The 18268-nt window shown below is 46.8% G+C and overlaps 1 protein-coding gene across 6 annotated transcripts in view; it reads right to left on the bottom strand.

Moving 5' to 3' along the window:
- The window catches only part of ARHGEF12 (Rho guanine nucleotide exchange factor 12), a 210500-nt gene that overhangs the window by 30978 nt on the left and 161254 nt on the right, over positions 1 to 18268 (bottom strand). For all 6 annotated transcript variants that reach the window (XM_070426256.1, XM_070426251.1, XM_070426252.1 and 3 more), the window contains one exon: positions 983 to 1108. In XM_070426256.1, coding sequence (XP_070282357.1) covers positions 983 to 1108 — 126 coding nt within the window. The remainder of the gene's footprint in view (positions 1 to 982; positions 1109 to 18268) is intronic.

Below are 18268 nucleotides of genomic sequence, written 5' to 3'. Positions count from 1 at the left end.
TTTAGAACAAGAGCAGCCAATATGTCAATGAATGAACATGGTGATGTGTATTAAAAGTTCTGAGATGGCCCCCACATTCCCTCTGGTGTCCACACCTGTATAATCCCATCCCTGTGCTGTGGCCAGAACCTGGCGTCGGATGGGACATCACACCTGGGACTAGGCTACTACGGGTGGACTTCTGAAGTCTGTCGTAGGTGAGGCTGACTTATCAGAAGAGCCTTTACTTTAAAGAAAAGCTCCGTCAGGGATATGCATTCCTACTCGCCTGGAAGAAAGCAAACACTCACCTTCCAAACTGCCCACAGGGGCCGTGAAGCAAACAGATACGGCATTGGCTAGGAGCCAAGACAACAGACGAGGATCTCAGCTATGCATTGACAAGGATGTGAATTCTGCTAACAAGTGGGCCTAGAAGAGGACCCCCAGCCCAGGTGAGAAGTACAGGTGAAGGGAGGACCCAGCTGAACTACACGTCCTCCTCAACCCACACCAGGGCATCATGCAGGGACAGTGTGTCACGTTCCTGTACTTGTGGTGATTTACTACCTGGCAATAAAAAACTACCTGACTGTTTTCCAATAAAATGATTGACCAAAACAAGCAAGAGAATGGATACGGCCCCTGGGCTGTAGCTCACTGAGCCTTCATCACTGCCCATGTACCTCAGTCGTATGGCTGCTGTTATGTTCTTCTCTGGGCTTGTTGTAAACCCGTATCTATGTTTTGATGCTATTATTTTAATAGTGTGCATGGCCATTTCAGGACAATATCTCCATGGCAATGTGAACGTCTATGTCAAGTATTTTAATCATGAATATACTCTTTATTTTTCACCATCCCAAGATCATCTTTCTACCATCAGTAATTGAAGAGGGCAGTTATAGCTTTAAAAAGCATTCACATAGATATAACCCTTGTGAAAGACAGGCTTAGACTCTACAATTGGTAAAACTATTTTCTCTCATTAACCCAAACTCACCTGCACGAACGTCTGGAACCGAGAGTCCTTTTTCTGACGAGATTTGATCATTTCCAAGGCGAAGGGCTGGTTGCTGCAGAAGGTGGCGGCAGCGTGCTTCAGCTTCTCCTCCCCGGGCCCACTGAACTGCACGAGAGACCGAGAACCGCCGGGGTGTGAGCTGACAGCAGGCCAAACACCGTGTGTGAGAGGACACAAGCCTTCAGGTATTTTAGTAAATATTCTCAGAAGACAAGAAACAAAGAACTTCACGTGCAGGTGGAATATCCATGTTTCTCCATGAAAACATCTGATCCTGACACGGCCCAACCTTTCCTAATTACATTCTACTGGTTCTTCCTGTAGCGTGCACACTTACCCCTTTCCGGGCTATGCCACTTACATACTATACTAGACAGAAAGGTTGGCAATGGAGAATTATGAGACATACACATGTAAGAGAGACTGTGAGTGGTAAACACACAGTACAATATGCAGATGATGTGCCATAGAATTGTACACTTGAACCCTACACAATTTTATTAACCAATGTCACCCCAATAAATTTAATTAAAATAAATAAAATTTAAAAATAAAGTGTAAAAAAGACTGAGGTTACAATTTCATTTTCTTAGAATCTGACACCTTCACAAAAATGACTCTCTTATTGCTCCAGGAAGAAAATCTGGCATTAGAGCTTGCTTTCGTACTCTGAAACCTAGGTCAGGTCAAAACTTTCAGGGGCACCAATGAAATTAAATCATCCACTGTTTCACTTGCGTAGAGGTGAGACATCTATGCTGCACATCTCTCTTGTGGAAGATCCAAGAGCCTGTGAATTTCTTACTAAAAATTATACTTTTTTAAATTGGTATTTTTAATATATGAATTTAAGTTTGTATATGCCATAATTTTAAAGTTTCTGATGAAACACCTAACAAGTGCTTCAACTCCTAATAGGCACTGTTTTTTTTAAAAAAAACATTTTTCAAAATTTATTTCAGAGGGGAAGGGAGAGGGGAGAGATAGAAACATCAATGGTGAGAGGGAATCACTCATCAGCTGCCTCCTGCATGTCCCCTACTGGGGATGAAGCCCACAACCCAGGCGTGTGCCTCAACTGGAATCTAACCTGGGACCCTTCAGTCTGCAGGCTGGTGCTCTATTCACTGAGCCAAACCAGCTAGGGCTAGAGCACTCTTATAAGTAGAGGTCAAATAAATTTTTATAACCAGGTTTATATTTGTAATAATTGCTTTCATTATTTACAAATAAACTTTTCATATACTCTTCCCTTTAAAGCCATATTTTCAAAAGTTTGTACAGGAAGATATTTTGTTAAAAATCCCTTTGTAGTGCATGTGCAGATAAATTCAGAGTATTTTTTCAACTAGGACACATACAAGTGGAATTGTAATCGGGGATAACTAGTGGCTCGGTGTATGACATTTTTTTAAAAATATATTTTGTTTATTTTTTACACAGAGGAAGGGAGAGGGATAGAGAGTTAGAAACATCGATGAGAGAGAAACATTGATCAGCTGCCTCCTGCACACTCCCCACTGGGTATGTGCCTGCAACCAAGGCACATGCCTTGACCGGAATCAAACCTGGGACCCTTGAGTCCACAGGACGACGCTCTATCCACTGAGCCAAACCAGTTAGGGTGCGGTGCATAAAATTTGTGCACTGGGGGGGGGGGGGGTGTCCCCCAGCCTTGCCTGTGCCCTGTCACAGTGTGGGAGCCCCATGATCCATCGCCCCAAAGAGGTAGGCCTCTGTGAGCCTCACATCCCCAGGGCCAGCACTGGGAACACGAGCCTCACATCCCCGGGGCCGGTGCCGGGGGCGGAGACACGAGCCTCACGAAAGTCCTCGATGCTGCAAGTCTCCGCCCACCCACCCCTGCTGCGCACACAGCCTCCTGCTGATCGGTCATTACACGTGAGGGTGTCACAACCATTTGCATAAAAGCTCTTTAGTATATTAAACTACAGGCCCAGTGCACGAAATTTGTGCACTCGGGGTGGGGGGAGGGGTCCCTCAGCCCAGCCTGTGCTCTCTTGCAGTCCAGGAGCCCTCCGGGGATGTCTGACAGCTTAGGCCCATTCCCAAGGAGTGGGCCTAAGCTAGTGGTTCTCAATCTTCCTAATGCCACGACCTTTTAATACAGTTCCTCATGTTGTAGTGACCCCCAATTTCATTGTTACAAATTGAGCATAATTAAAGCATAGTGATTCATCAGAAAAACAATACGTAATTATATATGTGTTTTCCGATGATCTTAGGTGACCCCTGTGAAAGGGTCATTTGACCCCCAAAAGGGTCTCGACCCACAGGTTGAGAACCGCTGGCCTAGCCGTCAGTCAGACATCCTTAGCACCCGCCACCAGCGCTGCATTTGCCAGCTGAGAGCCCAGCTTCTGGCTGAGCAGTGCTCCCCCTGTGGGAGCACACTGACCACCAGGGGGAAGCTCCTGCAATGAGCATCTGACCTGTGGTGGTCAGTGCATGTCATAGCGACTGGCCAACCAGTTGACTGTTTGCCCCCTGGTGGTCAGTGCACATTATACTGAGCAGTTGAGTGGCCTTAGCATATCGTTAGCATATTACGCTTTGATTGGTTGAATGGCCAACTGGATAACCGGACACTTAGCATATTACGCTTTTATTATATCCTATCTAATAAAAGACAAAAGGGTAATTGACCATACCTTCGCTACGCTTCCCATTGGCTAATCAGGGTGATATGCAAATTAACCACCAACCAAGATGGCGACCAGCAGCCAAGCAGCTGAAGCGAGCAGGAGGCTTGCTTGCTCCAGTGATGGAGGAAGCCAAGGTTCCCTGCCTGCCGAGACCCAGCTATAAGCTCCAAAAGCAACAAAGTTTCAATTATAGAAGCTAAACAAACCCCAGATACCTGCTTTCAGCAGGCCATGGCCTCAGAGCTGAAGCTGGCTCTCAACTCCAGTAACAGCAATGAAGTTTCAATTATAGAAGGTAAATAAATCCCAGAATAAAAAAAGAAAAAAAAGGAGAGGCTGGGAGCTTCAGTCGCCGGCCAGCTGGAAAACGGCCCTCAGCCCCTCACCCAGGCTGGCCAGGCACCCCAGTGGGGAACACCACCCTAAAGGTGATGCAGGCAGCCTGAAAATAGCCATCAGCCCCTCATCCAGGCTGGCCAGGCACCCAAGTGGGGACCCCCACCCTGAAGGGGGTGTGACCAGCTGCAAACAGCCATCAGCCCCTCACCCAGGCTGGCCAGGCACCCAAGCGGGACCCCCACCCTGATCCGGGACACCCTTCAGGGCAAACCAGCAGGCCCCCACCCGTGCACCAGGCCTCTATCCTATATAGTAAAAGGGTAATATGCAAACTGACCCTAACAGCACAAAGACTGGTCACTATGACACACACTGACCACCAGGGGGCAGATGCTCAATGCAGGAGTTGCCCTCTGGTGGTCAGTGAGCTCCCACATGGGGGAGTTCTGCTCAGCCACAAGCCAGGGTGATGGCTGCTAGTACAGCGGTGGTGGTGGGAGCCTCTCCTGCCTCCTCAGCAGCGCTAAGGATGTCCGACTGCAGCTTAGGTCTACTCCCCACTGGCAAGTGGACATCCCCCAAGGGCTGCCTGGCTGCCAGAGGGATGTCTGATTGCCATCTTAGGCCCAGTCCCTCGGGGAGCAGGCCTAAGCCAGCAGGTGGTCATTCCCTGAGGGGTCCCAGACTGTGAGAGGGCACAGGCAGGGCTGAAGGACTCCCCCCCCCAGAGTGCACAAATTTTTGTGCACCGGGCCTCTCTCTAGTAGGATAATAAAAGCATGATATGCCAATTAGACCGGACAGCCGAATGACCTTCCGGACGTCATTTTGGTTGTCCTTCCGGACGAAGCCACCATGGTGGGGGCTGAGGCAGAGGTGGTTAGGGGCAATCAATCAGGTAGGCGAGTGGTTAGGGGTGATCAAGCAGGCAGGCAGAGTGATGAGGGGTGATCAGGCAGGCAAGTGGTTAGAGGTGATCAGGCAGGCAGCGAGCAGTTAGGGGTGATCAGGCAGGCAGGTGAGCGGTTAGGGGCAATCAGGTAGGTAGGCAAGCAGTTAGGGGCGACCAGGGAGGCAGAGTGGCTAGGAGTGATCAGGCAGGCAGGCAGGCGAGCTGTTAGGGGCAATCAGGCAGAGGGGTTAGGGGCGATCAGGCAGACAGGCAGGGGAGTGGTTAGGAGTCAGCAGTCTTGGATTGCGAGAGGGATGTCTGACTGCCAGTTTAGGCCTGATCCTTGTGGGACATCCCCCGAGGGGTCCCGGGTTGCAAGGAAGTGCAGGCCAAGCTGAGGGAACCCGCCCCCCCGCCCCCCCCCCCCCCCCATGCATGAATTTCATTCACTGGGCCTCTAATTCTATTATAAATGTGATACTCCACACAGCAAAGATGGACTGACAGCATTTTGGAATTTTAATTCTGCCACAAATATGAACAGCAGCTGTGTTTACAGAAGAAAATAAATGCCTCCAACTGCTGGAAGCTATCCATAATCTACACAATCATGAAAGTACAAACAGGGAACCCAGAAGGCTGATAAACCTTGAGCTTTGGCAAGGGCTAGAGCTATGCACCGATTGTTCTGTTGAGACATAGTGGCTCAAGCAATTTCCTGACCTAATAGTCTCAAAGTAAATCTTTACTAATATTTCCTGACCTTTAAGATAGTCTGTCTGTTACCGGATTGCCTGACTGCCTAAGGGCAAGATGTGTATCTAAAATTGAATAAAAAGCTAACAGGGCCTGGGCACCAGTGAAGCCTTTTCACTAGAGAATGGCTCTCTGCCTGGCCCCTGTGATTTCCAAATTCATATTTCTTGTCTAGTCTCTTCATTTATGCATGGTCCTTCTCCAGGTCCTGAACCCTAGCCATGCAGGTTGCGGTTTTCACATCCAACCTCAAGCAGAGATCAGGTGTCCATAAGGTGAACTTAATGGACGAATACCAAAAAATATTCTCCAAAAGTAGTTTAAAAGAGAGTAAACTTAAAAGCCTATCTATGATTTCTGCTTTTATTATTCCTGGCCAACATTTTCCCCTAAATTAACCATTTATACCTAACAGCTACTAACCAAATTGGTTGGTCCTTTCCAATTGTTTTATAGGTAATTATATTGGTTAAGACCACACTTCTTTTGGGAGATCCAAGGTGGTGGCAGAGTAGGTAACAGTAGCACTCACCTCCTCCCAGGAACAAACCAGAATTATAACTAAACTAGAAGCTCGTTGCACGAAGATTCGCGCAATAGGCCTTCCTTCCCCTGGCTGCTGGCACAGGTTTTCCTCCAGCACCCAGGACCCAGGCCTTTGGTCTGGCCGCAACAGAGAAGCCAAGCCTCTTCAGTCTTCACTCCAGCTGGAGCCTTCACCCTTCGCTCCCCGCCTGCATATGCAAATTAACCACCATCCTTGTTGGGTTAATTTGCATAGTTGCTCTGATTGGCTGGTGAGCGTAGCAGAGTGACACCAATTTGCATGTTTCTCTTTTATTAGTGTAGATTACAGAATAATCATCCTGAATAACCCACTGAAGACTAGTTGGAGAGACTTCTTATAACCAAGGACTTATAGAAGAAGCCACGTGGGGATGGTAGGAAGGTGAGGTGTGAGAAAGGCGGACCCACACATGTAGTGGTTGAGAATCTGTAGGAGCATCTCAGCTGCAAAGATCCCCTGGAGAAAGGGGTCTCAGCCCCAGGCTGGGTCCAGAGCATCAGAGCCGGGAAGAGGAGTCCACATCACAGGTGGCTGTGGATTCTACCCACCAGGGAGAGACCAGGTCTGCTAGAAACCAGCGCCTCCGAAAGGGCCACTGTCCCAAATCCTGTGGCAGCCACTCATCCTGGGCTCTGGGAGAGCAGGCAACTCAGAGTAGACTGGGGCTCTAAAGGGAGACACTGGGGTGTGTGGCTTCAGGCAGAGGCTAAAGGGAGGGCCGCCATCCCTGTAACGAGTACACTCCCAAATGCCCACAGATGCATCTGCCCTGGACTGGGCACCCCCATACAGCCCCAGCCTGGGGAAAGGCAGTGCCTCACAGCTCCCGGCAGCCTCTACAGCGCGTGCCCACAGAGCACAGGCTGGATGGTCCCCAGGGACCCACAGCTCAGACTTCCTGGAGGCTCCCGAGGAGGCCGGCAGTCTCAGGTTGTGTCAGAGTCCCAGGGTGAGACTGGGTCATGGGGCAAGAGGGAGAGGGCCGTTCCCCTCCCATGACCAGTGCTACCTTCCAGCGTGGAGCCTCCCTCCACACAGCCACACCGGGGTCTCCTTTAGCCAGATGAGCTCTGTGGGCCTCAGCTCGACACATCCCTGAGACCCGCCCCCACAAAGGTCCACAGGGTGGCTGGCCCTAGTGGACATGGAGACTGTTGCCAAGTGGCCTCAGACCTGACACTTTGCCAAGTTTACTCTGAATCAGCCTGGTGGACACCACTTCCTAACTGACACTCACTGGGAACTGACCTCAAGCAACTCACACGCTGCTGCCAGAGGCTCTCAGGGATGGGCCCATGGCAGCTGCAGGCGGGCAGAGCCCAGCTGTGGTGGAGCCATGGAAGCTGGCCTTCCTGCACAGCCAGGTCCTTCTCACGCACATATAGGCCCAACACAGATACAAACTGTGGGTCTCTTTGTAGCATGAAGCAGGTAATCCAGGGCCAGTTGCAGAATCTGATACTGACCTGCACCGGATTCCGCCCCCAAGTCCCCAGAAGCAGCACATACGGTGGCAGGCTCCTGACCAGATCAGAGTGCAGTCCACAGAGGCCACCCAGGGGGAGTGCTCTCCAAGCCCAGCCCTGCTGAGGGTTCCACACATGTGAGTCAGTCAGTCCTTACACTCAGCCAGCATGAGCTCAACCGGAAGCAACAGAGACGGGGAGGGGAGCCCAGGCAGTGCCAGGTGGTGGGCAGCAGCGGGGACTCAGTCCACCTGGGAGACTCGGACCACATCATCCGGGCACAGCACCGGCAGGAAGTCCACTCCAGTCTGGGATTGCTGGAGGGGCCCATGGCAGAATTCAGGGCCAGGGGAGGGGTCTACTTGGTACACACAGAGTGACACTGAGGGGCCTCTGTTTTCTGGAAGAAATTTGGGGAGAGAGCCAGCCAGAGACTAGAAGATTGTTGTGGCTTGGGACAGAGGATCAGAGCTGCTGAATTGCTGGGATACCCCTCCTGCTGTGATCCCAGACAAAAGGGCACAGTGCTAGGTTGGAAATCCGAGCAGATACTGCTCGGTTTGATGGTGCGGGGAGTTGGACATTTGGCCCAATGGGAGACAACTGGTCCAGCCACCAAGAGACTGGAGTGCTAAGGGGAGCTGATTTTCTTTAATCCTCAGCCAGGGACACTTCTCATTGACTTTTTAGGGAGAGGAAGGGTGAGAGAGAGAGAAGACATGAATCAAGAGAGAAACATTAATCAGTTGCTTCCTGTATGCACCCCAATGGGGGATCGAACCACAGCCTAGAAATGTGCCCTGACGAGAATCAAACCTGCAAGCTCACTGGGTCAACCAGCTGAGTCACCTCCTGGCTGGGCGCTGGTTGTCCATCCTGTCCTATTTGGTTTGGTGGCACAGGGATGCCAGGGAGTCAGGAAGAGCTGAGTTATTATGACTGTCTCCTGGGTGGGCTTCTGTCCAGGCAACAGACAAGCGTGTGCTGGGCCCTGCGGCTGTGTTGCGGGAAGCGGATATGGGTTCCCCAGCGAGTCAGCCCAAGCAGCCCTGGGAAGGAGAGGACTTGCTCATCCCCTCCTACTGCATACGGGCACCTCTCCCCACCCCAGGACTGTTTACACCCCCTGGCCAGGTCCAGATACACCCACTGAGTGCAGATCTGTGGGGAAAGGGAGAACAGCTCAGAACGGGACATCCAAGGTGGGAGACCCATGGCAGAAACTCTGGGCTCTGGAGGTCCACCACCCAGGCTCAGGGCTCTGCCTGCCCGTGGCCACGTGCAGGTTGTGAGCCAGTCAGGGACAGCAAGGGGCACTGGTCTGCAGCAGGGAACCGCCTGGGGCCCAGGGCCAGCACCGCGGAGGCCATTTCAGACCACATCTGAGAAGGCTCCTATGCGCTCCACAGCAGTGGGTCCAATGGGTGATTGCCATCGGCACCAAAATCGGCTGAGACACACTCCTTTTTTCCCTTTTAAATCTTTTATTTTTCAGATCTATTTAATTTTTCTCTTATCTTTATTCTTTCATATCTCTTCTCTCCTTTCCTTATTCTACTTTTCTATTTTCGTTTTTATTCTTTTTTACTGTTTTTCTTTTCTTATTCTACATTTCATTTTATTTATTACTAGTGGCCTGGTGCACAAAATTCATGCACATTAAAAGAGAATTAATGAGAAGAAATATTTTAATATTGCTATTTGTCTTTTCTCTATAATAGAAGTGTGAGAGATGAAAGAAAATTTGTAAAATGTATATAAAATCTCCCTCCTGCCAGAGTCTGGGGCATGCTGCAGGACCCAGAGTCAAGTCCCCGCCCACCACCCTCACGCGCTTCGAAAACCAGGAGACCCAGACCCAGCTGGCCCCACCCCCGTCAAGCCCTCCGGGCGGGGGGCACAGCCTCAGGTCTCCCAGCCCAGTGCTGGGGCGGGGCCATGGCCTGAGGTCCCCCGTCAAACCCCACGGGGCAGGGGGCACAGCCTGAGGTCCCCTGGCTCAGCGCTGGGCAGGGAGGGTGCAGTCTGAGGTCTCTGGGCCCGGATCTGGGGCGGGGGCATGGCCTGAGGTCCCCCGTCAAACCCCACTGAACGGGGGGTACAGCCTGAGGTCCCCTGGCTCAGCGCTGGGCGGGGGGGCACAGCCTGAGGTCTCCCAGCCTGGAACCGGGGCGGGGGTCCCCCATCAAGCCCCACCAGGCTAGGGGAATGGCCTGAGGTCCCCCGTCAAGACCCACTGGGCGGGGGGTGCGGCCTAAGGTCCCCCAGCCCAGCGCCAGGGCAGAGGGTGCAGTCTGAAGTCCCCCGTCAAGCCCAGCTTCCCCCTCCCCTGCAGCGTCATGGACAAATTAGCATATTCCCTCTTTATTATATAGACTAGTAGTCTGGTGCACAAAATTTGTGCACATTAAAAGGGAATTAATTAGCAGAAATATTTTAATATTGCTATTTGCCCTTTCTCTATAATAGAAGTGTGAGAGATGAAAGGAAATTAGTAAAATGTATATGAAAATAATATCTATATTTATAAATGAACAGTAACAAAAGGATGTAACAGCAACAGAGGCATGACATAAAAACAACAAAAACATGATATAAAAACAAGTGATACAAACAATGACTGATAAAGTGATTAAACTCATTCTAATATCTCCCTGTACACCACATTAAGAGTGAAAACACTTTCAGAGTGCTTGACTAATTTCCCTTGTGATGAAGTACTTAGAACTTTAACTGTAACGTTACATGCTCTTCAAACTTAAGAGAAAGCAACATATAACTGACCATGTGAGAAAACGGGTTCAGGTAGGAATATTCCTACTCTGACTAGAGTTTGTCCTTGTGATTTATTAATAATCATCGCAAATGCTGGCATCACGGGAAACTGTCGTCGAATTAATTTAAATGGGAGGCCAGTGTCAGATGGGGACAAATCAATTCTTGGAATCAGAACAACCTCTCCCTCTGCAGATCCTGTTAATTCTTCAGCTTTGATGTTAGGTTGTAATCTTTTTTTTAAAAAAAATATTTTATTGATTTTTTACAGAGAGGAAGGGAGAGGGATAGAGAGTTAGAAACATCGATGAGAGAGAAACATCGATCAGCTGCCTCCTGCACACCCGCCACTGGGGATGTACCCACAACCAAGGTACAGGCCCTTGACCGGAATCGAACCTGGGACTCTTCAGTCCATAGGCCGATGCTCTAGCCACTGAGCCAAACTGGTCAGGGTGGACGTAATCTTTTGCTAATAAATCTGGTACCATTACAAAGACCCCATTTACTATTAAGATTTCTCAATGGCATGATGATTGCACCACTTTCAATTTTAATTTATGACACAGCATTCCCGAAGGAGTAATATATTAAGAAATTTGATGGCAAAATTTTCCTTTTCAGCATCATCTGTTGAATCAATGGAATCATCACTCAAATATGTATGAAAATCTCCATCAAGTATATCCAAAATTTCTTCATTTAATTTTTGAATGTGCTCATTTTTTTGGACAAAGAATTGCATGTTTAGGTATATTTTTAATATTATCTATACTATACTGTTTCCAAAGGTAGCTTCAATAATAGATCCATTACAAATCATTTCACAGGGGATTTCAATAATATCCATTCCTAAATGAAAACTGCTATCAAGTTTGCCATCTCCAAGTTTTACTAACTATTCACTATAAGCAGAATCCTGATCTCATATTTGTTGTAAGAGACAACTTTCTGAAACATCCCCAATCATTACAGTACTTTAAACTCGTTTGTCCTATGGCCGATCCCATAGCGTGTGGTACAATACTGAGACATTGTGGAAAATCCTCTCCAAGAAGGAGAACTTTCCCACCAAATTTAACTTTCAAATTCATAATTTCTCTTAGTAATCTGTCTATGGCGTTTATAGCATGACTGGATGCCATGATGCATTCATCAATAATGAGAAGTTGGGCCTTTTTAATAGTTTTAGCAACTTCACTGTTTATATCGAGTCTAGAAATTGAAGTTTCATTTAATGGAATTGGTCATTTATATTGGGAATGAAAGGTTCTTCCACTGATAAGTAAATTTGCAGCAATTCCTGTAGATGCTGTGGGTAAAACAATACCACCACAACCTCTAATACAGTGGTTCTCAACCTGTGGGTCGCGACCCCTTTGGCGGTCGAACGACCCTTTCACAGGGGTCGCCTAAGACCATCCTGCATATCAGATATTCACATTACAATTCATAACAGTAGCAACATTACAGTTATGAAGTAGCAACGAAAATAATTTTATGGTTGGGTCACAACATGAGGAACTGTATTTAAAGAGTCAGAAGGTTGAGAACCACTGCTCTAATATACTGTATTAAAACTTTATTGTGGGGAGCCGCTACAGTGTATTGGACAGGTTCAAGCCTTGGACTGATGAGAGGGCACGTGCAAGTCCCAGCTTGGAGGGCAGGGCCCTCTCAGCACAATTATAGCCAACAGCTGTAGTTGTAAGCTTGAACCTATGGTCCAAACATGTGGCCCCACGTGCCTGAGTGATGTAGGCTTGATAGAGTTCAGGTGCATGTAGTTGAGTAGGATTGAAACCCAGGAGAATGTTGTAAACATCTTGGTCACGCCCTTACTTTGCCTCGTGGCATCTGCTATAAAATAAAGACATGGCTGTGGGTGTGGTCGCTGTCTCTCAGAGAAGCAGCGTCCCACCGAGACCCAGCTTTCATTCTCTTGTCTGTCTTTTCTAAGCCTTTCAGCCGCCCCCACTCAGGTTCACCCTTGGCCGTGCTGGCTCAGCACACTTTATAAAGATATGCCACCACGCTCCGAGGGTGGGTTCCGGCCTCAAACCTCACCTTTACTGGAAACAGCTCTGGGAAACAGCTCAGGGGAGGGTACAGCGTTTCCAAGACAACCCCTGCAGGACTGACTTCCTTCCAGTTGGTCGCACCTTGGGTCGTGATGTTACACCCAGGGTTTTCATATAAGTAGATTACTTTAAAAAATAATTATTTTTATTTTATTTATTATTATTTTCTTTTCCTTCTTTTCTTTCCTATGCCCTGAATTCATTTCTTTTCTAATGCTTTTTCCTCTTGTATTTTACTATTTTTTTTCCTTCTCTTTTATCTTTTCTTATTCTTTATCTCTGTGTTTTTTGTTCATGTTATTTTCGGTTTCGTCTACTTTTGTCTTGTTTTGGTCCCTCAACATATGTACAGCAGTTTGCAAAACGTGGTCAGGGTTGAGCCTCAAAGTCAGCCAGCCCAAGAGCTGAGTCCACCCATGAATGGGACAACAGCAATCAAGACACAGTTATAGTCTGGCTTGCGTGGCTCAGTGGTTGAGCGTCAACCTTATTAACTAGATGGGGGTCACGGTTTGATTCCCGGTCAGGGCACATGCATGAGTTGCAGGTTTGATCCCCAGTAGGGGGCATGCAGAAGGCAGTCAATCAATGATTCTCTCTCATCATTGATGTTTCTCTCTCTCTCTCCTTCTCCCTTCCTCTCTGAAGTTAATAAAAATATATTTTTAAAAAAGACACAGTTACAACAGGAGGACCCACATAACCCACACCAGGGACATCCCTAGTGCACCCGGTCAGGTGGTCAAGGAGACTGCAACCACTGGACCCCACAGGACACCACTACAGTAGGCCACCCCACCAAGACTGGGAGTCATGGCAGTTCTACCTAATACATAGAAAAAAACGCAAAGAAACAGCAAAAATAGAAAAATAAAGAAACAGGCCTCACGTGAAAGAACAGAAGGAATCTCCAGAAAAAGCTAAATAAAATGGAGGCCAGCAATTTATCAGAAATAGAGTTTAAATTAATGGTTTTAAGAATGCTCTAGAGCTGTGGTCGGCAAACCGTGGCTGGTGAGCCACATGCGGCTCTTTGGCCCCTTGAGTGTGGCCCTTCCACAAAATACCACATGCGGGCATGCACGTACAGTGTGATTGAAACTTTGTGGCCCGTGCACAGAAGTTGGTATTTTGTGGAAGAGCTGGTATTTTGTGGAAGAGCCACACTCAAGGGGCCAAAGAGCCACATGTGGCTTGTGAGGCGTGGTTTGCCAAGCCGCAGTTTGCTGACCACTGTCATAGGGGAATCAGAAAGAGAAAAAAGTGAGACAGGGACAGAGAACCTGTATGAAGAAATAATGACAGAAAAATTCCCTAACTTGGTGAAGGAAAAAGTCACAGAAGTTCAGGAAGCACAGAGAGTCCTAATTAAGATGAACCCAAAGAGACCCATGCCAAGACACATCATAATTAAAATGTCAAAGGTTAAAAACAAAGAGACAACCTTAAAGGCAGCAAGAGAACCTTAAAGGCAGTCAGTTCCCTACAAGTCAATCCTCATAAGGCTGTCAGCTGATTTCTCAACAGAAACACATCAAGCAGAAGTAAATGGCATGAAGCACTCAAGGTAATGAAAAGCAAGGATCTGAAAAAAAGACTAAAGAAGATCATTATCACCAAATCAGTATTGCAATAAATGTTAAAGGGACTCCTGAAAGAAGAAATATATAGAGAGAGCAACATAGGCATAAAGAATAAAAATGGCAATATAAAGTACCTATCAATAATAACCTTAAATGTAAATTGATTAAATGCTCCAATCAAAAGACACAGGGTAGATGAATGGATAAGAAAACATGGCCCGTATATATGCTGTCCCACCTCAGAACAAAGACTCACACAGGATGAAAGTGAAGGCACAAAAAATATTCCATGCAAATGGAAATAAAAAACAAAAAAAAAAGCTGGGGTTGTAATATATACATCTGACAAAATAGACTTCAAAACAAAGGCCATAAAAGAGACAAAAAAGGTCACTACATAATACAAAAAGGATCAACCCAACAAGAGGATATAACCATGGTAAACATATATGCAACCAATATAGAAATACCTAAATACATACAAGATCTTTTGGTGGATTTTAAGGGAGAGTTCGACAGTAATCCTATCTAATAAAAGACAAAAAGGGTTATTAACCTTACCTCCGCTACGCTTCCCATTGGCTAATCAGGGAGATATGCAAATTAACTGCCAACAAAGATGACAGTTAACCACCAACAAAGATGGGGGTTAATTTGCATATGTAGGCACAATGCTGGGAGGCGAAGGGGAAGGTTGGAAGAAGCCGCCTGCCACTGACGGTGATCAGAAACCCAGGCGGCAGGCAAGAGCCGGGTGGCAGAGAACCGGGGCTGCCTTTGCCCAGCATGAACTATGCAGCTGGGAGAGGGGCATGTGAAAGGACAGAACAGGACTGATAGCTGTGTCCTTAACCCCTCTTCCAAGAAAAAGCCGCAGAATGTATCAGTTACTCAGCCTGCCCTTATCTTGGCCAATGGGAAAGTGGGGAAAACTGGCCCAAGGCCAAGAGTATGCTAGCCACCCCCCTGTCTTTGTGTAACCAGACCCTAGCTGCCTGCCCTTGCGTCACTAGCCCCCAGCCCTCACTCAACCAACCGTAATCGACCAAATCAGTGGTCAGAGTGTGCCCCCACCCCCTACCCCAAGCCCTATAAATTCTTTGTTCTCTTAGAACTCGGGGCTCTCTCTTGCATCCAGTAATGGAGGCAGGAGGGGGACCAAGTCCCGGGCTTGAATAAAAGACCCTTTGCTTTTGCATCGGAAAAGGCTCCCTGGTAGTGGATTATTGGGGACCCTGAACTCTGGGCATAACACATGGGGCTGCTGGGAGCAGGGCGGGAACTTCCCGGGGTTTGCGTCAGGCAGCCGGGAGCGGGGCATGAACTATGCAGCCAGGAGAGGAGCACCAGGCGGCTGGGAACAGGGCGGGAACTTCCCGGGGTGGCCATCAGGCAGCCGTGAGTGGAGCCAGAAGTCCCCCCCCCCCCCCATAGCTACTTGCTCATTCACTTGCTCATTCATTCACTCACTCATTATTCACTCACTCACTCAGCAAACCCTCTCAGGTCCCTGGCCCCAGGCCAGGCACTGAAGGTGAAGCAGGATAAGACAGAGCTATGTCCTCAAGATGTTAGTAATTCAGTAGGGCGAAGCAAGCACATGAACAAGGCAGTTGTATGCACAGATGCACTGTACTGGTTTCGGTGAGGGCTGTAACTAACACCGACTTTGTTCTCTTGATAAAATGGGGCCTCAGGAGCCAGGCTGCCCCATGCCTGTAGGCCTGTGCCTAGGCCAGGAGTGGCATGACAAAGGGTGCAGGTCGGGCTGAGGGGTCTGGCCCCACCCCTAACCCCCTACCCCCGAGTGCACAAAAACCGGGCTACTAGTCCTATATAATAAACGACCGGTCACTATGATGTGCACTGACCACCAGGGGCAGACACTCAACGCAGGAGCTGTTCCCTGGTGGTCAGTGTGCTCCCACAGGAGGTGTGCTGCTCAGCCAGAAGTCAGGCTCCTAGACTGTGAGAGGGCGCAAGCTGGGCTGAGGGATCCCCCGAGTGTACGAATTTCGTGCACTGGGCTTCTAGTACAGTCATAATAGGAGACTTTAACACCTGAATGTCATCAATAGATACATCTTCCAGACAAAAAAATCAACAATGTAAAAAAGATCTTAAACGACACACTAGATCAGATGGATTTAATTGGTATTTACAGAACATTTCATCCCAAAGCTGCAGAATATACGTTCTATTCAAGAACACAAGGAACATTCTCAAAGATAGACCATTGTTAGGACAGAAAATAATTCTTAACAAATAAAAGAAGATTGAAACCTTATATAGCATCTTCTTGAATCACAATGGCACGATACTAGAAATCAACTGTAATAAAAAAAAAAACCAAAACATTAAAACACATGGAGGCTAAATAGTATGTTATTAAACAACAAATGGGATACTAATATCAAACAAGAAATCGAAAATTACCTAAAAACAAATGAAAATGAACACATAACAACCCCAAATCTATGGGACAGAGTGAAAACAATCCTGAGAGGGAAGTTCATAGCATCACAGGCCTATCTCAAGAAGAAAAATCTCAAGTATACAATCCAACACTACACCTGGAGAATAAAAAGAACTAAACAAAAAATAAATATGAAAAACAAAATAAAAAAACAAACAAGAAAAGCCCAGAATAAGGGGAAGGAAATAATAAAGATCAGAGCAGAAATAAGTAACATAGAGAATAAAAATAAAATACAAAAATCAATAAAACCAAGAGCTAGTTCTTTGAAAAGATAAACAAGATTGATTAACCTTTAGCCAGACTCATCAAGAAACACGCGTTAGCCCGTTTGGCTCAGTGGATAGAGTGTCTGCAGACTGAAGGTTCCCAGGTTTCATTCCAGTCAAGGGCACATGCCTAGGTTGCTGTTTGATCCCCAGAAGGGGGCGTGCAAGGGCAGCCGATCATGATTCTCTCTCATCATTGATGTTTCTCTTTCTCTCTCTCTTTCTCCCTTCTTCTCTCAAACAAAGAGGACCCAAATAAATTGATTAAAGAGGTGAAGGAACAACTGACATCACAGAAATACAAAGGATTGTTAGAAAATACTATGAAAAACTATATGACAACAAATAGAACAACCCAGGAGAAATGGACAAATTCCTAGAAACATACAATCTTTGAAAACTCTATCAAGAAAAATCTGGCAAACTGAATAGATGGATAACAACTAATGAAATTGAAGCAGTAACCAAAAAACTCCCAGCAAACAAAAGTCCTGGACCCGATGGCTTCACGGGCAAATTTAACCAACCTTTCAAAAAAGAACTAACACCCATCCTTCTCAACTATGTCAAAAAATTCAAGAGGAGGTATGACTCCCAAGCTTTTTTTGGGAGGCCAGCATTATTCTAATTCCAAAGATGCTACAGAGAAAGAAAATTATAAGTCAAAATCCCTTATGAACATAGAGGCTAAAATCTTCAAGAAAATATTAGCAACCTGGATCCAGCAATACATTAAAAAGATCATACACAATGACCAAGTGGGATTTATCCAGGGATACAAGGTTTGTAATACATTCACAAGCCAATAAATATGATACATCACATAAAGAAAATGAAGGATAAAAATCATATGATATCAATCAATGCAGAAAAACCATTCAACAAAACCCAGCATCTGTTTATGATAAAAACTCTCAGCAAAGTGGGACTACTAGAGGGATCATACATCAACATAATAAAGGCCATAGATGACAAACCTACAGCCAACATCAGATTCAGTGGGAAAAACTAAAACCATTTCCCCTAATAATAAGAACAAGACAGGGATGTCCACTTTCACCACTCTTATTCAACATAGTACTGGAAGTCCTAGCCACAGCGAACAGACAAGAAGAAATAAAAGGCAGCAAAAGTGAAAAGGAGGAAGTCAAATGGTAATTATTTGCAGATGGCATGATACTGTAAACTGGAAACCCTAAAGAATCTATAGAAAACTACTAGATTTAGTAAATGAATTTGGCAAAGTAACAGGTTACAAAGTTAATATTCAGAAATTGGTGACACTTTTATACTCCAATAATGAACTATCAGGAAAGGAAGCTAAGAAAACTATCCCATTTACAATTGCCTCAAAAAAAAAATGCCTAGGAATAAATTTAACCAAGGAGGTAAAA

This window comes from Myotis yumanensis, unplaced genomic scaffold, assembly GCF_028538775.1.
Source record: "Myotis yumanensis isolate MYYU_CA2020_CCGP unplaced genomic scaffold, mMyoYum1.0.hap1 SCAF_10, whole genome shotgun sequence".
NCBI classification, from domain to species: domain Eukaryota; kingdom Metazoa; phylum Chordata; class Mammalia; order Chiroptera; family Vespertilionidae; genus Myotis; species Myotis yumanensis.
This window is presented reverse-complemented; position numbering and strand designations above follow the sequence as displayed.